This window comes from Thamnophis elegans, chromosome Z, assembly GCF_009769535.1.
Source record: "Thamnophis elegans isolate rThaEle1 chromosome Z, rThaEle1.pri, whole genome shotgun sequence".
NCBI lineage: Eukaryota > Metazoa > Chordata > Lepidosauria > Squamata > Colubridae > Thamnophis > Thamnophis elegans.
This window is the reverse complement of record NC_045558.1, coordinates 54969618-54991140: the sequence shown is the minus strand read 5'-3', so window position 1 is coordinate 54991140 and position 21523 is coordinate 54969618. Positions and strand designations below refer to the sequence as shown.

Genomic DNA, 21523 nt, shown 5'->3' with positions numbered 1-21523 from the left:
CTCTTTAGTGGACCAATTATTTCCGTGAGTTTTTTCTTGTTATTAATATGTTGAAAGAAACTTTTTTTTGTTATCTTTGACTTTTGTTGCAAATCTTTGTTCATTCTGTGCTTTTGCTTTCCTGGCTTCAACTTTGCAAGTTATACATGACCTATGTCTGGGATTATTTATTTAATGGATTTCTAGGGCTCCCCAATTCAAATAATGAATCTAATGTATGCGATATATAACAAAAACAAGTAGAAAATATTCATTCTACATTTAAAGGTAACCAACCTAGTACTCCTCATTTGGTGACTACCTTGCAAATATAGTGGCATTAAAAATGTATTTTCTGACCAATGTATTTTCATAACCCATTTATGACACATTTTATGTGCCTGACAATGCATGCTGTAATAAATATAATACTGTTATAGCTCTTGAGAGAACTTTTGTCTGACTGTGTAATGTAATATGAGAATAATCTCGGAAGATAGTTGGGAGTGATTCTGTCTAGGGAATGAGAAATGGGCACAGAAAAAAGATCCACCCTAATTCATAGGCAGTAAAAAGAAACAGTAGGAGATCTGTTCTTTGAGATTCTATTAATATAGCCTTACAATAAAGTGGGATTATCTCCAGTGGTGGGATTCAGCCGGTTTGCACTAGTTCAGCTGAACTGGTTGTTAACTTTTTGCACAGTTTGCAGAACAGGCTGATCCTACCACTGGCTCGCCTCGCCCCTCCCCTCCCAGTCACCCCTCGCCTGGCCTGAGTTGGTAAGTGTAATGGTGGGTGAGGGAGACTTGCTGCAGATGGGGCTGGAAATTGCTGCCATAGACGGTGGCACAAGAAGTACAAGGAGTAATGCAGCCCTCTAGCTGGAGCAAGATAATGGCAATGTTGTGGCAAGGTGGGATGACACAAGTGGCCGAAGTGGCTGTGGCAATGGCCAGAGTCTTAGTGCAGAAGCAAAGTGCTCTTATTCTTGCCTTTGTGCAGCAACAGCAATCCGCTTGTCGTGGTACATTTGCACTCAAGGCAGCCCTCACCTCCTGCTGCTTCGGGCTCAGAGCTGTAAGCCAGGTCCAAGAAGCACTGCAGTGGAGAGAAGCAGCCAGCTCTGAGTCTCCTGTGCCTTATCTCTTGTTATGTCTCTCTGCCCAACTGTCAGGGTTTTTAAAAGCTTTTTGCAGCAGGAAATGGCTGGCAGCTATTTTGTTGGTGCAGCTGGGCATGCCTTAGTCACTCGGGAAGACACATGACCTCTCCGCCCCAAGACATGGCTGCTACGTTCGCCACCATGGCTGTCTCATGGCCTGCCTGCTGAGCCGAGTAGTGCTGTGGCTGCGGCTGCCTCATCGCCTACCTGCTGACTCAACCTGGACTTCACCATCTCATGTCCTACCGGCTGATCCAACCCACGCTGACATTTCTGCTGTTGCTGCTTCCGCTGCTGTTGCCGCCTCATGGCTGAAGGAGGCTGAAGTGGCCTCCCACTGATCTCACAGCGTCTTGCCCAGCACAGTGAAAGTTAGTGCGCTTCACAATGTGGGAGCTGGGGTCCCCTCCTCCTCCTGATTCCCATTACGACATGGAGCCACAATGCGATCCTGTCCCACTTGCCCCTGCAACGATAGCAGCATCAGCCAGTCAGATCAGCGGGAAAGCCATGAGGTAGCCACACTGAACGTGGCAGGCCAGTATCTCATGGCAGAGAGCAGGTTGCACGTCTCTTCAAGTGACTGAGGCATGCCCAGCTAGCTGCACCAACAAAGGTCCAACGTAGCCACCTGCCATTTCCTGCTGCAAAAATCTTTTTTTAAAAACCTGACTGTTGGGCAGCGAGACCCAGCAAGAGATGAGGTGCTGGAGAATCATGCCATGCCTCTTCTCTCCACTGCAGTGCTTCCTGGACGTGGCGTACAGCTCCAAGCCCAAAGTGGTGGGAGGCAAGGGATGCCTTGACACAAATTACCGCGATGAAGGCGGAATGCAGTTGCTGCACAAAGGCAAAAACAGGGGTGCTTCGCTCCTGCACTAAGACTTCAGCATTGCCTGTGCCGCCCCATCTTGCCATGAGTGAACTCGAGTTGGCCATGCCCGTTCAATCACATGATGACAACTCCCAGCCACATCTAACCAACTGGTCAGTAGGGAGAATCAGTTGTTAAATTACTTGAATCACATCATTGATCTCATTTTGTCATGTTTCTCATGTGCTCCATTTGGGAGACTGACAAAATAAGATGACAATATCTAATGATCTTCACAACATCCTCCCCGCCTCTCTCTCTCTGTATGTGTGATGTGGTCACTTATTTTCCAATTCACTTAACAAACTGATCATTAATATAGAACTTAGTTTCTAAACAAGGAGTGAGTATATATAAAGTGTAAATATCACCTTTATGGTATTGTTCCTTTAATTTTAAACAAAGGATTCTATACGTATGTTTCTTTCTAAACAGTTATACAGTCATTTAAACTGACTTTCATTTTGAGAGCCTATGTTAATCTCCAAATATCTTCTTCTAATGTTATCAAAAGTCCTTGTTCTTCATAAACTTTCTAACAGAGCTGGCAAAATTTATCATTTCTCTAATTCCTGGGAGGAGGAGAATGGTTTTGCTTTATTTCTCTTGTCCTAATTGGTGCCATAATGTCTCCTATTACTTAAAACAATTTATTTTCTTTCAGTTGTGCATAACATGCAAAACATATATGTAAAGGAAAATCACTGTGGAATGTTTCTATAATTCCTACATCTATAATTTCCATATAAGTAAAATTCAGTATTCATTATTTTCCCCATGGTATGACTGTGAAAAGTAATATCATTACTTTTTTTAGTGTGTAGCATTTCTGCATAATTTTTCTATCCCCCACCTCTCGAGAAATATGCATAGTTGTCTTGAAAAATCTAACTACATGAATGTCATTTCCTCTCCCCACTTTAGATTGCCTGTTCTTGCATTCACATAGAGTTATCAAGGAATGGTGCAAACAGCATAAAATTAACCAACATTTAGCTTTAGGACCTATTACTGTAATAATAGTGATGAAACAACAATAAAGAACAACTTGGTAACCTTGGGGAAATATTTGTGATTGTACATGCTTGCAGTTCAGAGTACAGATGGATGTTACTTCAGAGAGATAATTTTAGAATTCAATTGCTAATTTAAAAAGTCATGAATTTTCATAAATTAATTGCAATTGCTTGTCAGTCTTAAAAGATCCTGGCAACTAATTAGAATCAGATATACAGGAAACCTAATAGATTTATTTACACAGTGCTCTGGATTGTAGCAAATATTTAAGTTAAGCAGGTTTTATGTTTAATATTCAGGAATAAATACAGGCTGTGGATGTTAAGATTTTTCATTTAGACATTATTCTACTGATATTTCTGTTAACTGTATATTTGCTCCGGTTGACAAAAACCATATTTTTTCAGTAAATATTTCCTTAAAATTCAACTTACTTTAACACAAATTTCCTTTTTGATATACATAAAATTATTTTTATTCATTAATGTCCACATTCAATAAAAACATTTTCCTAAATCAGAATTCAAGATTCAGTATAGACTACAATTAGGCAGGTGCTGAACATAGAATAAAAAATAAGACATAGGTTGCCTCCAGGCTTATGAACTTAGAGAGAAGATAGAAAAAAGGATGGAAAGAAAGAAGGTCACATGTTTGAAAACACATGAATTCTTTATATTCTCATCCTGTTTATTGATGTGTTAGGGAATTGTTCATTGGCAAATAACAGTCTGGAGGACAGTCATTGTGGCTTCTATGATTACAGTGGATACTGTTCTTGCTGGGATAGATGGGAATCGAAATTACCTGCCTCATTTATTGGCTGATGATTGGACCAGGCTCATTTTTAGTGCCTAGTTTTCCTCTGGCTAAATCGGGGGTCAGCAACCTTAAACACTCAAAGAGCCACAAAGGTCCTAATAGGAAGTCCCCCATTTAATTCTGGAGCCGACTGGAAGTCCAGTTCCCCCACCATAGTCTCCTCCTAGTGTGGCATCCTTTTTCCTCTACCTATCCTAACCGAAAGCCCTATGTATTGTGCAGCTAACCAGCAACAGAGAGCTGCAGCAGAGGGATGAAAGAGCGACGTTCAGCTCCAGAGCCACGGGTTTCCCTTTCCATTGTAGCCATTGTAACACTTTAAATGCAATATTATTATTTAATGTAGAGTTTTTGGCCAGGCTAGGTTATTAAGTTCTCAGTGCAATATAAAGAATTAGAACTAAAAAAAGCTGTAATTAAGTTTATTCCCTTCCTCCCCTAGTATATTTATATTCAGTTAGGTTGCATTTTGTTTCCATACTTATTTTGTTTTGTTTTTTTCACAAGTAATGAGAAATTTGCGTTCTCCAGTGCACTGCTCAGAGAGTCCAAATGCTGGGTTAACACAGCCTATCTGCCCTTGGACTGAGTGATGTTTTTGTTGACCACGCCTCCCTTTGCCTGCGCATGCTCAATTCGAAAACTCAGTCCGCCCGAGTTAGGACTGTTTTGGGAGAGCTCCAGTCTAAGGTCAGATAGGCTGGAAAAAGTTTCCCAATTTGGACCACGTTTAAATTCTCAGATAGAGGAAATCACGCTTCTACATCAGTTCTGTCTATTTGCCTCCATTGAGGCTTCTGTCGCTTTAAGAGAAGGGCTACCGGGCTTCCCTGCTGTTACTGCAGTGGATTGGAAAGGCTTGCACAGCGGGGGCTGGCTAGCTATGGGAGCAATTAGTGGGATAAACCAAGTTCCCCGTTGGAACAGGGGTGTTCCAGGGGGAGGAAAGGTCCAGCGAAGGCTCTGAGAAGGCTCTAAAGCCGGCGAGCCAGATTGCTAGGATTCCCTCGCCTGCTCCATTTTGCCCGGCAACAGCAGCGACGGCTGGAGCCTTCACGCGCTTTTCAGGGCTGAAAAGAGCGGGAAGCGACTGCGCGCACACCCCCCGCCATTTTGGATCGCTCCGACTCACTGTGCAGAGCGGCAGAGAGCGGAGCATGCGAGCAGCGAGGACAGCAAGTCGGAGACCGCTGGAGGAAGCCAGGAGGACGAGCCAGCCAGCCCAAGAGGAACCTCAGCCAGCCCTCAGCGACAGCAGAACGCCGCAAGGAGGCTGGGGACTAGCCTGGGGAGCCAGCTAGTCTCTCCCGCCGGAAAATAAGCTAAGTCTCGGTGAACCGAGGGCGGTGGGAGGAAGGAATCCGACCCCAAGGCGGCCCTTCCCTCCTGTAGATTCTGCCAGCGCTTTTGACCGCAAAGGCCAGCGCGTGCCCATCCCAACTCCAGCTATCTTCCAGGCCTCGTGGGGACCTGAAATGGCTGAGGAATGCAGGGAGGCCTTAGGGGAACAGGTGGGGCCCTCCAGCAAGCACAGCAAACTGGATCCCTCTGTAAATAAAGGCAAAGGGCACAAAGGCTCACTTGAAAGGTCTTCTCCAAGAGCCACAGTGGATCCCAGGGAGGTTTCAAGGCCCCATCAGCCATAACCTAGCCCAGACCGTCGCAGCAGGGAGTCAGCTTCCCCTGATCGTGAAGCCCAATCCCCCGGGGAAAGTGAATTCTTGTTTGGGGATAACTATGCATCCAGGGATCCATCTCCTGAAGCATCTTGGGGGTACCCCGACTCCCCTAGCTCCTCCATCGGAGAGGAACGAGATTCTGTCCAGAATTCCCCCTTTGGGAGGGGTGGATCCAGCTCAGGCAGGCCTAGCCAGCACAGACCCAGTAAGCAAAAGAAAAAAAAGGGGGGGGGGAAGCCCTGCTCTTTCTGATGAAATGAGGGAGGTAATTTCCTTAGCCATCTCCCAAGGGATAGCTGAAGGCATTAAGCGCAAGGGCTCTCGCAAAGGCAAGGCCCCAAAGGAAAAACGCAAACCTAGGGCCTCCACCTCTAAGGAGCCTGTATCCTCCTCCCCATCTTCAGGCCCCTCTCACTCTGGGCTATCAAGTTCTGAGCAGGAAGAAGGGGAAATTTTCGCCCTTTCCGAAGACGAAAACACCACCCCTGACAAGCCAAAATTCTCTGGCCTGTTTCAACCGTCATTATTCAAGGCTATCTTGCACAAAGCCATGACGGCCACAGAGTTAGGCCCCACTTCCAGACCTGAGGCCTCTCAGGCTTCCTCTTCCAGGGATCTTAAGCATAGTTTATTCAAGGAGACAGTAGAAACTCCTGAGGTCATTCCTGTGCCAGACCTATTTATGGACGCTGTGCAGCGCCAGTGGCTACAGCCAGGCACCCTGACCAACCCCAGTGTGGGGGATAGAACTCTATATGCAGTAGAAGATAAAATGGAGGAAATCCTCAAATTCCCGGAAGTAGATGCCCCAGTCGTGTCTCTAACTTCCAATTCCAACCTGCCAGCTGAATTCCTAGAGGGACTCAAGGCAGAAGATAAGAGGTCAGAAAAGGCGTGTCAGAAAACACACATGGCGTCTGCCTGGGCCATCAAGGCATCCACCTCTGCCTCCTTTTTTATTAGGGCCACCCTGTTCTGGCTGCGCCAATTCAGGTCCAGACCCCCGCCCAGGAAATCTAGGTGGCGCCATGAGCTGACCAAGATTATTACCGCTGTCGAGTATTCGGCGGATGCCACCTTGACAGCAGCAAAATTCTCTTCCAGAGCTCTAGCTTCCAATATCACCTCCCGCCGCCTTTTATGGCTCAGGCATTGGCAGGCCGAAATGAAGGCCAAATGGAAGCTGGCATCGGCCCCATTTAAAGGGGGTCTTCTGTTTGGAGAGGCCCTGGACAAGTTTGTCACCGAAACCAAGGACAAACGCAAGATTCTTCCTGCAACCTTTAAAAGAGGTGACCGGAAAGGGGCGGGGTCCTTTCGTAAGAGACCCTACAGGAGCCAGGAAGCAGGGCAAGCTTCTCACCCTTCCTCCTATCAGAGGCCCTTTCAGGCAGGGGGGGATAGGCACCAAGACAGATCCTTCGGGGCTCGTGCCAACCAACCCCAGTCTTCCTTTCGGAGAACCTTCCGAGGAGGAGGAAACAACAGTGGTGGATCCCGGCCCTTTCGTAAAGGAAAGTGATGGTCACAGGGATCCTCCCATCGGGGGTCGGCTACGGCTGTATGCCGACAGGTGGGAGGAGATAACATCGGACAAGTGGGTCCTCAACACCATTCACAGGGGCCTTGTCCTGGACTTCCTAACCTTTCCCCAGAGAAAGTTTATCCGCTGTCCTACCCCCAGGAACCCAGAAAAGAGGGAGCGCATGAGGGCAGAAATCCGCCATCTCCTAGAGATAGAGGCGATAGAACCAGTCCCCAGGGGTCAGCAGGGGAGGGGCTTCTATTCGATCCTCTTCCTAGTGCCCAAGAGTTCAGGGGGGTGGAGGGCCATCTTGGACCTCAAGAACCTAAATCGGCATCTCGCTTACAAGAGGTTCAAGATGCAGTCACTCCACTCTATCCTGGACTGTGTGAGGGAGGGGGACCTATTGACATCAATAGATCTCAAAGAGGCCTACCTGCATGTCCCCATCCATGCGGCCCACAGGCGGTTCCTGAGGTTCTGTTCAGAAGGGAAGCATTTCCAATACAGGGCACTTCCCTTCGGGCTTTCATCTGCGCCCAGAACATTCACCAAAATTCTGGCAGTGCTAGCGGCTCATCTCCGCAACCATCCGGTCCATCTAGAATGTTATTTAGACGACATAATCATCCATTCTCTCACCACCAAGCAGGCACACCGCGATGTTTCTCTAACTGTGCAGACCCTGCAGCACCATGGCTTCTCTGTCAACATGGAGAAGAGTCAGTTCCGGCCATCCACCTGTATACAGCACCTGGGTGCAGTCATCAACTCCACCTCCTGCCAGGTATTCCTTTCTCCCGACCGGCTGTCCAGCCTGAGACGCAGAGTGAAGCACTGCAGCCTTGCCAGGTCGGTACCCATCATTCAGCTGTCCCAGCTCCTGGGGATTATGATATCGTGCCTGAGGGTGGTTCCCTGGGCTCGTCTTCATGCCAGGGAGCTGCAGTGGTTTCTGCTGCCAATGCAGAGAGCCAAGGACAGCAACTCACTCAGACGGGTTCGGCTCCCACGAAAGGTAATCCGATCTCTGGCGTGGTGGAGATCCAAGGCAGTCAAGAAGGGCTGCTTGTTCAAGGAGCCGGAGAGGCTAGTTGTCACCACGGATGCCAGCCACCTGGGGTGGGGCGCCCACTGTCAGAGCCACCTAGCCCAGGGATGATGGACTCAGAGGGAGGCTACCCACAGCATCAATTGGCTGGAGCTGAGGGCAGCTCGACTAGCGCTGAGAAAGTTTGCCGCTCTAGTAAAAGGGGCTCACGTACTCTTGATGACAGACAATGTGGCGACCAAAGCGCATATAAACCGACAAGGGGGCACTTGATCAAAGGCCCTCATGCTCGAGGCAGAAGCGCTGGGCAGGTGGGCGGAACGTCATCTGGCTTCTCTCAGTGCATATCACATGTCCGGCATAAGCAACCGGGAGGCAGACTGGCTGAGTCGCCAACGCATCGACCACTCGGAGTGGCGCCTGCATCCGGACCTGTTCCAGCAGATCACGAGGAGATTCGGCAAGCCACAGGTAGACCTGTTTGCCACACACAACAACACACAGCTCCCACGCTTCGTCAGTCGCTACCACTCGCCCCAGGCGGAGGGAACAAATGCACTGAGGTCAGCGTGGCCTCAGGGACTCCTGTATGCCTTCCCTCCACTTCCGCTCATTCCTCAAGTGATAAGCAAGCTCCTGACCGAAAAGGCAGACCTCCTTCTGGTGGCTCCCTTCTGGCCCAGAAGGCCTTGGTACGCAGACCTGGTCAGTCTCTCAGTTCAGAGGCCCTGGAGAATCCCCCGGGACAAAATTGCCCTCAGCCAAGGGGCCATCGCCCATCCGGAGCCCCAGTGGCTGCAGCTAGCCGTTTGGCACTTGAAGGGGAGCTCCTGAGAAAGCAAAAGTTCTCTGACCAGGTCATTCGAACAATCCAAGCGTCCAGGAAACCCTCTAGAATCTACGATGCCACCTGGGCCGCCTTCTCACAGTGGTGCAAGACTAGAAACATAGAGGCCTCCTCAGCCTCGATTCCTCAGACACTAGACTTTTTGCAGGAGGGTCTGGATAAGGGCCTTGCGGTCAGCACCCTCAGACGCCAGGTTGCAGCGTTGTCTACCATCCTGGCAAAGGGCTCCTCTCGCTCACTGAGTCAACTCCCTCAGATCAAGAGCTTTCTCAAGGGAGCAGCGAACATCAGCCCTCCAGCTGTTCACCGGTATCCGTCATGGGACCTTCCATTTGTGCTTAAGGCCCTGACCAAAACCCCATTTGAGCCTTTGAAAAAGACCAGTCTGCGCCACCTCACCATCAAGACTGCTTTCCTGGTGGCCATTACATCCGCTCGCAGGGTTTCCGAGCTTGCGGCGCTCTCTGTCAGGGAGGATTTGTGCGTAGTTCACCCGGACAGAGTAATATTGAGACTTGATCCGTCATTTGCTCCGAAAATTAACTCTCTGTTCCACAGGACTCAAGAGCTTATTTTGCCCAACTTCTGTCCCCATCCTTCTCACCCTAAGGAGCGTGAGTGGCACAAGCTGGACGTGAGGCGGGCCGTGCGCACGTATGTAAAGAGAACAAAAGACTACCGCCGGTCAGAGGCCTTCTTTGTCTCCTTCCTCCCTGCGTCCCTGGGCCGCAAGGTCTCCTCTCACACTGTGGGACGTTGGCTACGTGCCTGCATCAAACTGGCATATGAACACCAGGGCAAGACGGCTCCGAGACGGGTCACCGCTCACTCCACCAGGAGCGCTACTACGTCTGCAGCCTGGGCAACCCGGGCTTCTATCCTAGACATTTGTAGAGCGGCCACCTGGGCTTCCCCCCCAGCCTTTATTAGAAACTATAAGATTGACACCTTTGCCTCAGCCGAAGCCTCCTTTGGCAGAAGAGTATTACAAAGAGTGGCTGAAATGCCAGACTCAATAGCTTGGGCATGTCCCAGCATTTGGACACTCTGAGCAGTGCACTGGAGAAAGACCGTTGGCTTACCTGAACGGTCGTTCTTGGGGCACTGCGAAGAGAGTCCAAACCCACCCGGGTGTTTGTATTTTGAACGATGTGGCTGTATTGACTGTAATGTTTACAGGACGGTTCCTTCGTTTTCGAATTGAGCATGCGCAGGCAAAGGGAGGCGTGGTCAACAAAAACATCACTCAGTCCAAGGGCAGATAGGCTGTGTTAACCCAGCATTTGGACTCTCTTCGCAGTGCCCCGAGAACGACCGTTCAGGTAAGCCAACGGTCTTTATAATTATGATTCAGTCAGCACAAAAGTATATATTCGCTTGATTTTTAATTCCTCCTGGATCATGAAAAATCTGTTTCTTGTTTGGTGGGATTACTTACGGAAGTGTCTGAAATGAAGATATTTGGAACAAGCAGATCAATATTTGTCTTCAGAAATAAGCATCTTGATAATATTCATACTCACTGGGTGGTAATAGTAGTTGTGCCAATGAAAGGAAGAGACTAAGGGAAAGTGTGACAGAACGTCGATAATATATTAATTAAATGAGTATTTTCATTTAATACCTTACGGCATGTTTTACAGTGAAATCCCAAAAGCCTATTACTAGAAAAAGAGGAGCACAAATTTGGAATACTTATATAATAAAAACGCTAATACATAACTTGAAAATCTTAGTTGTGAGGTTGATACATGACTAGTAACCTTAAAATTTATTAAACAATTGATGATCATTTAGAATTTGCTTGCTGTCTTCCTTCTACTTCTTGATCAAAACCATGCATACACCTTCACCAAGCCCTGCTAATTTATCTAGCAATGATCTTTCTCCAAAAATTAATACCAAGCAAAAGAGATAAAATAAATGAGTATTAGCTATACATTCTCCCATATCCCACTAAATTCCAAGATATGTAGTTTAGTAAACCAGAATTATACACAGTAATATAAATAAAACTGATTATCCATGCAAATAAAAGAGAATCAGTCAAAAACAATATAATTTCTAAATACAGTAACAATGAATACTGCCAACAAAGGTAGGCTTAAATACCAAAGACTCTGTTACTTGTCCAAGCAATAGCCTGGTCCCCTAAATTCTGTCACGTTAACAACTTTATGTAATGTGATGCGCATACCATAGTATGTCCTGTCCTGGAACTATGTTTCTTTTAAACTGCCTTTAATGGGGTTTGTATGGTAACAGGACATCGCCATAAAGGGAAATTGGAAGTTCTAGATCTTCTCTGACTCAGATGTGGCAAAAAGGTATCTTAGGATGTAGCAGAAGCTTTGTATATTCATTTTTTTTCTTATTCCCTCTCTTTTTTCCCTTCTACTCAAAGAAGTTGCACAAAATAGAATGCAATCTATTGGTGAGCTTCAGATGTTATTTATCTCAGTGATGCTCAGAGTATTGGACTATTGTCTGTCCACTTTTGCTCTGTTCAGCATATTTTGAAGAGAGTGTCAACTCCACAGTGATTTGGAAGAAGTGCTTTGAATTTTGCCTGAGCACAGCATTTCTTTCTTAGTGATTAAAAGGCACTTTTTTATTTTCATGCGAATCAAAAACAGCAGCTCTTTAATGAAGTTTTAGGAAAGCTGCATCCTGTACTAGGTTTGGGCTGGTATGAGCAGCCCTAAAAAGTGTCATCAAATCTTTCTGATGCTTTAAAAATGAGCAGATATTTAATATTTAATCCACATGCAAGATTACAGTCTTGATTAGCAAAATGTGCTTATACTCAGAAATATTGTAAGTTGACTGACTAGTAGCATCTATTTTCTCAGGAAGGTATTGACTGGATTATTTTTTTATGTAATTGTGATGCTACACAATTGTAGCATCACAATTGTACAATGATCTTCATTATATAGTCATATGAAAAGAGACTCTGGACCTGTAATAATATAATTTGCTTCTTTTGGCTTAGAATGAGTGTGATTTCATCTATTATGGCCTAATAGGCTATTCTGTTAAGTTTGTTCAACAAATATTTTTAAAACACTTAATTGCACTTCATATGTAAACAAAGACAGCTACAAATCCCATAAAGCAATTATTTACTTCTAGTTCCAAATCACTCTTAAGCTAATGACTCATTTTTATGCATGAGTTGCTGGTCTGGGGAAGATGGTTAATTCTCAATAAGGGTGGAGATAGCATCCATGCATGGGTTGACACTGTCCGTGCTCTGATTGGACTGAGTCTGATTACTAATTAATTAACACGCTTTATAACCCGCCCTTGTGGTAACTCCACCCAGTTTTTCAATTCAGTCCACTCTGGGAGGGTCGTGTTATCCAGCTTTCCTTCTGTGCTTGGAACTATTTCCACTCTGAGAACGAACAAACACTGACAGGTGCTAAGCCTGGTAGACAGGGCCGTGAATATATCTGACTTTCGGAGGCCCTCATTACATTGGCCATAGGGCTTCGGCTCATAGGCCCTCTACTTCCTCCCTCCTTTGTGTTGGGCAAGCACACTCCTCAGCCTAGCATGTATATCTGGGAGGCAAGGAAATAATTTGACAGCCAACCTAGCAGCCTTGCTGCGTAGCTTTCCAGCTCTAACTGCTGCGTGCAGAGAGAACTTCCTTGCGGCTAGAGGTTCAGGCACACGTTGCAGCAGTTTGGAAGCACCACGCGCGTCTGCAACACTACGCAACCAGCCCCTCGATGTGCAGAGAAACACAGCTTGTCCCAAGGCTACTAGGCGCGATCGGCAAGCCAGAGCTATTAGCTGCAGCCAGGGATCGTAAGAGCCCAGAGAGTTCTTCCTCACCCAACAAGGCCTGGGCCACACAAATAAAGATGCGAGCACCATTTTGAAGAGGGCGGGGCCTGGAACGGAGGTTGCGGCTGCCATTTTGTCTTCCCAACCTTTCTAACCAGCGGCAATGGCAGACAGCAGCATACCCAAAATTAACACAGGCAACAGCAGGAGCGTTTTGGAGGCCAGACAGGGCCTACTCTTGCTGGGGCAGGCCACCCCTTCCTCCCCCCCAGACAATCAATGTCGCAAAGCCAGTCGGTGGGGAGGAGAAAGACCAGTAATAAGAACTCTTCCTCCTCAACCTCCAAGGGCTCCAGGTCCAAGAAGGACTCCAAATCAGCCACTAAGACCAAACATCGGAAGGAACCAGGGCCATCGCAGCAGCATCTGACAAGGTTCCAGTACCGGCCACCTCCCCAAACCCATTGCTACCTCTGCAACTGGTATTAAGCCAGAGCCCTTTCAGCCCTATGTTGTCATAGACACATCCGGGCAGTGCCGCCTCGCAGCCTCAGAGTACATCTGCAGGGGTGACCTTCACCCCTACCACGGCCGGCCTTCGGCCAGATGGGTTTCTTTCCACTATGCGAGCCACAGACCCGTTGCCAAGCATTCCCTCGGTGGCATCTGGGTTCCAAAACATCATCGCCGAGGCCCTCAAACTCCAGTGTGGGCCTACAGGAGAGGAACCAGGGGACACTGGCAGGGTCTTCCCGGTCTGCCTCTCAGGCGGGGTCAACACCAGAGGCGGTCGCCCACTTGTCTCCAGCCAGGGACGTGCAGGCAGGGGAGGCGGGGCCTCACCAGAGTCATGAGGAAAAGAAAAGAAAAATTAAAAGGAAAAAGGCTAAGGTAGTTGCTGCCAGAGTCACAGTGGATGACTCTGCTTAGTGCTAACTGCAGAGGGAGGCAAGAGAACTACGTGCCTCCTTTGCATAAGGAATTTTTCACCTTTTAACCCTTGCTCAGAGTTAAGCAAGGGTTAAAAGGTGAAAAATTCCTTATGCAAAGGAGGCACGTAGTTCTCTGCCTCCTGGTCTGGGAGCAGCAACTCTTGCCTAAGTTGCCTTTTTCTTTTTACATTTTCATCATGGCGGACAAGAGGAGAGTTGAAATGATTCTCTGACATAGCTGGAAAAGGTATGTGGATCCGAGGGAGGCCGTGGCGGGGGGGAATGCAAAATTATAAGTAATTGTAATTTGTTTTATTATAAGTAATTTTTGTTTGTCTGTGTGTGTGTGTGTTTTACCTGCCTGTGGTGGCGCGCAGGCTGGCACTTTTTTATTTTTTAAAGCCGCCGGCTTCTGGTCATACAGCGGGTCCCGTTGTATGGCCGAGCTGGTGGCATACACTTTAAAGTGCCGGTGGGCTATATGGCCGGGCCCGGGGTGGCGGCATGCACTTTAAAGTGTCAGCACACCTCCCGGCCATAAAGCAGGACATGTTTCGCTCTATGTGGGGGGGCGGCATGCACTTCAAAGTGCGGGCCTGGGAGGAGGAGGCGGAGTGGGCAGGAGGCAGCTTTTGCTCCCGCCTCATCCAGGCTCCTCGGCGGGCCAGCCAGAGCTCTCCAAGCAGCCCCGGGAGCAAACGGGCCAGCCCAGCTTCCCTCCCCGGACTTTCTGGGAGCGGAGGACCTGCATTCCGTTCCCCCTTCCAAGCCCTGAGTAGCCAGCCTTGGCTCCCACAAGTTTCTCCCAGAGCTCCGGCAGGCCCGCTGAAGAGGAGCCCGGACGAGGCTGGAGCAAGAGCCGCAGAGGCGAAAAGCGAAGAGAGGTGGGGTGGGTGTTCCAAGAGGGCCCCTCCCCTTTTTGCACTCCGCAAGCTAGGCCCGCAGCGGCAAGAGGCTCAGCTCCGCTTCTATCAACCGCCCCTCCACTCCAGAGAAGCCGGCCACGGGTGAGTCTCCGCAGCCCCGGTTCCCTCCCTGGACTTTCCGGGAGCGGAGGACCCGCATTCTGCTCCCCCTTCCAAGCCCCGAGTGGCCAGCCTTTCGCCTCCGCGGCTTTCGCTCCAGCCCATCCGCGCTCCTCCTCGGCAGGCCTGCCAGAGCTCTAGGAAAAAGCGGTGGGAGTCGAGGCTGGCCACTAGCCAATACCACACTGCCTGGAGCACAGGAGGACATCCTCAAGCCAGAGGATAGGCAGGCCAAACAAGTTCTTCAGCGGGGACACCAGGCGGTGGCCTGGGCAGTGCGGGCCTTGGCAGCCGCATCCTTTTCACGCTCTAGCCTCTTTTGGCTCCAACAGCTTCAAGAACACATTCCTGCAGGTGACTCTAGGGCACACCAGGACCTAAATAAAATGGTTGCCCCAGTGCAGTTTATCGCAGACGCCACGCTGAGTGCCACCTGGTTCGCATCTAAGGCAATGGCCTCATCTGTGGCCTCCCGAAGGCTTCTGTGGCTGCGCCAGTGGCAATCCAATATGAGACATAAATGGTGCCTAGTGTCTGAGCCATACAAAGGGTGGGGGGATTTTCGGAGACTCGCTGACTCCATTGTTAATTGAGGGCAAGGATAAATGTAAGATCCTGTCCTCTAACCCAAAGAAGGTATTTGCCCAAGCTGCCCCCTACTCTAGAAGGCAGCCCTGCAGGGCACAGGAGTATGGTGGGCCCTTTAGACACACAGATTACTGATCCATGTTTAAGAAAGAAAGTGATGATGTGATTTCATTGTTTCTATTGTTCACTGATGACATAGCATTAATCACTAAAACTGAGCAAAAAGCTATGAGGATTATAACACTGTTAAGGTCGCAGTTCAGTATAAAACATCTCGATGACATTAGGCAATATCTTGGTTCGAGGTTCGAGGTTCATTTTATTTATATGCCGCCCTATTCCCAGCGGGACTCAGGGCAGCACACAAACCCAAGGAGGGGAAGGGAAACACAAAAACTACAACAAAAAGTACAGGGCATTTAAAACAACCAATAGCCACACAATTCGAGAGGGGAAGGGAACTCATCGACCCCAGGCCTGCCGACACAGCTTTTCGGAAGGCCTGGAGAGAGATGAGGGTCCAAATCTCTGCGGGGAGCTCGTTCCAAAGGGCTGGAGCCGCCACAGAGAAGGCCCTCCCCCGGATAGTGGCCAGATGACATTGGCTAGTAGACGGAACCCGGAGGAGGCCTAATCTGTGTGATCTAATGGGTCTTTGGGAGGTAATTGGCAGCAGGCGGTCTCTCAAGTACCCAGGTCCAATACTATGAAGGGCTTTATAAGTGACGACTAGCCCCTTGAAGCGTATCCGGAGACCAATCGGTAACCAGTGCAGCTCGCGGAGGATAGGTGTAACGTGGGTGTACCGAGGTGCACCCACCATCGCTCACGCGGCTGCATTCTGGACGAGCTGAAGTCTCCGAATGCTCTTCAAGGGCTGCCCCATGTAGAGCGCATTGCAGTAGTCCAGTCTTGAGGTCACGAGGGCATGGTTTACACATAGATAAAACTAGGGGAAGATACAAAATCTCACAAACAGAGAAAATTAACCAGCTACTCAGAAAATTTAGGATGGAACTGTGTAAACCGGCAAAAACTCCAATGGGCCAAGAGTTTAGCCACAATGACATACAAAGCCCTGTATTTGATAAAGGTGTTTATCAATCATTAATTGGTAGCTTATTGTATCTGAGTAATTGGTCAAGGTCCGACATAGCATATAGTGTAAATCAATTAGCCAGATTTAATGATGAACCTACTGAAAGGCACTGGCAAACTGCTAAGAGGATATTAAGATATCTTAAGCAAATAATGCGTTATGCATTGTATTTAGAACCTAAGGATGATCTGAGCCTAACTGCATATGCTGATGCAAGTTTTGCTACAGGTGTGTCTACATGGAAATGCAGGTGCTGGAGTTCCTGCAAGACGGACTGAAAAGAGCCCTGTCCCCTAACACCATTAGGAGACAGATGGCTATGGGTACCATACTTACCTGGGGGGGGGGGGGAGACAGACCCTTTCACATCACCCTACAGTCAAGAGGTTCTTGAAGGGGGCCACAAATCTGAGACCACCAGCTGTCCACCGGTATCCAACTTGGGACCTTACCACGGTTCTGGAGTCCCTTGTCGAACCACCATTCGAACCCCTGCGGGAGGTTTCCATGCAGATTCTTACCTGGAAGGTGGCCTTTTTGGTGGCAATAACATCTGCCAGGAGGATATTGGAACTGCACGCATTGTCCATTAGGGAGGATCTGTGTAAGTTCTATCTGGACAGGGTGGTTCTCAGACTGAACCCATCGTTTGTCTCAAAGGTGGGGTCCTGATTTCACAGGGCCCAGGAGATTGTGCTACTTAACTTCTTCCCCTCGCCGTCCCTTCCCTTAGAGAGCCAATGGCACAATTTAGATGTGCGCCGGGCACTTAAATTTTACATCAACCACACGTCAGGAATAAGACAGTCAAGAGGCTCTTTTTATTTCCTTTCAGCCCTCATCCCTAGGTCAGAAGGTGTCGGTGGCTAGCATTGACAGATGGGTCAAACGCTGCATTGCAGCGGCGTATGAGTCATGCGTGGGAACAATTCCGGAGGGCATTAGCACTCATTCCACGAGAAGCGCCGCCGCCACCACGGCTGGACAAGATCTGCAGAGCTGCAGCATGGCTGTCCCCTTCGCCCTTTATTAGCTAGACAAATTCGCATTGGCAGATATGATCTTTGGCCGCCGGGTCTTGCAGGCGATTCGGACTGAGACAACATGCCCAGAACAGTCGGTATCCCACCCTTTCGGACAATTTGGCATGGATGTTATCTTCACCCTTATTGAAAAAGGGCATTGGTACACCTCTTCTAATAAGGTGGAGATAGCATCCAGCCCCTCCCATATGAGGCAACTGTTCTCTCCAGTGTTCTTTCAGTTGGATCCTTTAGTTCTAGTTGGTCTTTCCTTTTCTCCATGTTGCTTTGTTATTGAGACTAATTACTAAAATCGTTGCTGAAAAACACCATTGAGTCTCTTCTCTTTTCCTTCGCCGAAAACTGGGTGAAGTTACCCACAAGGGTGGATTATAAAGCATGTTAATTAATTAGTAATCAGACTCAGTCCAATCAGAGCACGGACAGTGTCAACCCATGCATAGATGCTATCTCCACCTTATAAGAAGAGGTGTATCAGGTAAGTACCAATGCCCTTTTTATTGTAAGCCAAGGGAAAGTCAGATTCATGTTTCAATCTCAACCATAGAAATTCTGACTGATTTTTATCCAATAACTTTTCTTGATTCATCATACCTTCCAGGATGATAGTTGGGGGGAAATGGAAAAGGGAGTGCTGTGTGTCTTGCCTTGAGGCAATACTGTATAACAACTCAACAACTCAATAACAAATGAATTCAGCTAATTTAGTTCTTAAACTAATATTTTTGATAAAATACTTTTTTGCTGGAGGCTTTATTGTCAGCAGGTATAAAAACGGTGTACTGATGCTATCTTTAGCTGCTTGGCAACCATTAAGTGAATATGCATCTTGACAGAGGCACATTTTTAGAAGGCATTCTTCTCAGTAAGCTGAATGTAGCTTAAATGAATGGCATAAATTCTTTCTGAAAATTTAATTTAAAAAAACTTGGACATTACTATCTTTAAATAATGCATAGTTTCATGTTCACCATGCATTATATTGAATAACAGAAAAACTATGCCGAGTTTTTTGTTTTTCTATTTTTAATATAAATAAACTCAAATTTATAATACATTAATCAGCTTCTTGTCCGTAATCTTTATAATTGTATAAATCTTATAATCTCTTTAAATAAATAGGTGGCATATAAATGTATTAATGTAAGAAAATAAACAGTTCACTTCCTGTGTAGTGAAAGCCGAGTTGTAAAGTTTGAATTAGCAAACTATAAAACTTTGAATTTATTTTTTATGCAAATGAAAAAAGTGCACACCCGAACCCCCAAAATGCAATGCTCAGGTGGCCCCCTGCATGGTCCCATCCCCCATCGCATGTGCAGCAGAGACCCGAAGACCAGTTGGCCAATGGGAGACGCACGTACATGCTTAGTGGAGCTAAGCTGGGGCAACAGCTCGTGTGTCCACAGAGAGAGCGATGCATGCCATAGGTCCGCCGTCACGGCTATAGTGTGTGTGTGTGTGTGTGTAAGATACAAAGCTGGCTTTCCTTAGCTCATAATAGAGAAGATGTGACAAAAAAATTCTGAGACATGTAGTTAAACAATCAGTGACAGCTAACAATGTTACAAGTTAATGTAGGCAGTAAATAAAAATATGTGTCTGATACACAGTTCACTTGGGAGAACTTATTGACCTGCTCAGCAAGTTGCTTAGCATTCAATAACTTATCAAAAAAGCAATCAAGATGTCTTACAGAAAGAAATTCTGTGCTCAACACATAGCCTTTGGATGGTCTGTAATATTTTTGCTGAGAAGAAATGCTTTTATTTGCTATTTAGGTGTCTCCAACTTTTTAATATATTCCTAAAAATAGTTTAGTATAGCCTGGAGCTTTTGTTCAATAACAGCTTAAGTGGGTTTTTTTTCACTTGCTACCCAAACATATTGTTTCTCACATTACTCAAGTTATTTTTAATTATTCTGCTTTGTGGAATTTTAGAGGGTCACACTTGAAAACTTTGCTATCAGCAACATAATTTTTTTTGGGGGGGGGGGGTTGCATGTTTCTTAATATAAAACAAAAATAGAAATAAAGAATGGAAAAATTTGAAAGGAAAGAAATAAAGGTAATAAAATGCAGAAATGTGGGGAAAGAAATTAAAAAAACAAAAGCAGTAACTTCTGACTTTTTGCAGTGTAAAAGATAAGTAAAGTTATAATGCCAACTTTTTAGTTTTGCCAAGTTATAACCAGTAGCCGTTCATTTAACTCAGTTGTCAAAAACCAGACTCAAATTTCATTGATTTTCTCTTTCATACAGAAAGTCCAGAAGTGGATTCTAAATAACTACAATATTATTTACATTCTTGTTTCTAATAATGCAGTCAGCTTCATTAATCATCTTTTCGATCCATTCCTCCATTGTGGGAGGTAACACTTCTTTCCATTTCTGGGAATATATAATTCTTGCAGCTGTCATCATGTATAACAGTAGAGTTCCAATCCCCCCCCCCTTCTTTAATAATTCTAAAGAGTTTCTAATTTCCATTGTAAATTCATTTTTAAAGCTTTCTGAATTAAACCATGATATTTCTTTGCCTTGTCACATATCCCCAATTTAGGATAAATGTTTGATTTTTAACTGTTGGTTTTGTTACTAATGACAGGCAAAAATCAAAAACAATAATAAACTTTTAAAGGGCAGCTAGTACCTATTTTATTGAGAATGTTTTGAATTGTGTGGAATTTTACTATTTTCTTCTCAATTCCTCTGGCTCTTATATTCTAGGTCACTGACACCGTTTTACCAACTTACCAAGAAAACCTTAAGAATCCACCATTTCCAACATTTTTTGCTGATTCTGAAGAGCTGCCTGATGAGCTGTATGATGAAGAGCTTTTCCAGTTCACTGAACCCTCTATTGCACTCTCTGAGTCCTGAAGAATTAATAGCTATTCTACCTTCAGTCTTCAGAACTAAACATGAAGCCCTCACTGAAGGGCCCTATGACTTCTTTAAGATGGTATCCACATAACGTGGATCTTTATTGATTTCCAGATCCACTATTAAATAAAAACAGTTCTTTGAAACTGAAGAGAAGCATTCTGTAACATGTTAACAAATTAATATGATTCATATAATAAATATGTATTTTTAATGTTATAATTTAGAAATATCTGCTGGTTTGCACATACCACATTTCCTATTGTGTAAAGCCAACTTTTCATGACACATATCCTGAAGTCCTTTTTGATTCAAAAGACAACATCCAGTAGCTGAAAAGAAATAGAACTTGCCTAAAATAATATGAGATTGATATATGAATTCAATAAGAGTCTGTTTCAATGAACTTAATAGGGTTTGCTTCTGATTAACAGCCACATTTTTGTTATGAAAGAAACAGAAGATAATGTCTCAAGGTTTACATCTGCTTTCATATGAAGACATATTTTACTTTTTGCAGAACGCACTTATTTCAACACAAAACAATCCTCAAATATGAAGGAAAATTGCTTTGAAATTATCAATATCATTCTAAAATTATTTCTCCCTAATCATTCATAGGGTCACCCAACCATTATGGGTGTGCTTTCTTGCTGAGATAGCTGTCATGTCTTGAGTGCTTATGAAAAATATCTGGGTAGTCCATATGGAAAAAAAAGATAAAGATCGGTATGACTCCTTAATCAGTTCCACCATAGCTCTTTGCATGAAGAACTAGGGTGGATCTGTGGCAGGCTTTTTAAAACTTTGAATCAGAAGGAAGTTGCTCTGGAAGACCAGCAGTAAAGAAAGATTTTTAAGAATCTGCTTAAAACATTGCTTTTTGAGAAACCTGTTGAACTTTCAAGCAATCCAAACCTACAATAAAAGGATCTTGTTGGAGCAGCTGCTTTTCTTTTGATTTATATCATTATTATTTTTTCTCCTTCCTCATTTTCCCCCTAAAATGAAGCTAGCTCAGGGCTGTCAAACTCCCGGTCTATGGACTAGACGCTCCTGAAGCCTCTGGAGGGCTTCCAGGGGGGCGAGGGAGGCTGTTTTTGCCCTCCTCAGGCTCCTAGAAAGCCTGGGGAAGGCAAAAAAAAGTGCACCAAAGGCGGGGGGGGGGGGAGGTCTTTAAGAAGGGACTGGA

At 46.1% G+C, this 21523-nt stretch overlaps 1 protein-coding gene across 2 annotated transcripts in view; it reads left to right on the top strand.

Moving 5' to 3' along the window:
* MRPL3 (mitochondrial ribosomal protein L3) overlaps nt 1-21273 on the top strand; it is a 58253-nt gene extending 36980 nt beyond the window's left edge. For both annotated transcript variants that reach the window (XM_032236725.1, XM_032236726.1), the window contains one exon: nt 20176-21273. In XM_032236725.1, coding sequence (XP_032092616.1) covers nt 20176-20328 — 153 coding nt within the window. In that variant the 3' untranslated portion in view covers nt 20329-21273. The remainder of the gene's footprint in view (nt 1-20175) is intronic.
* The last annotated feature ends 250 nt before the right edge of the window (nt 21274-21523 follow it).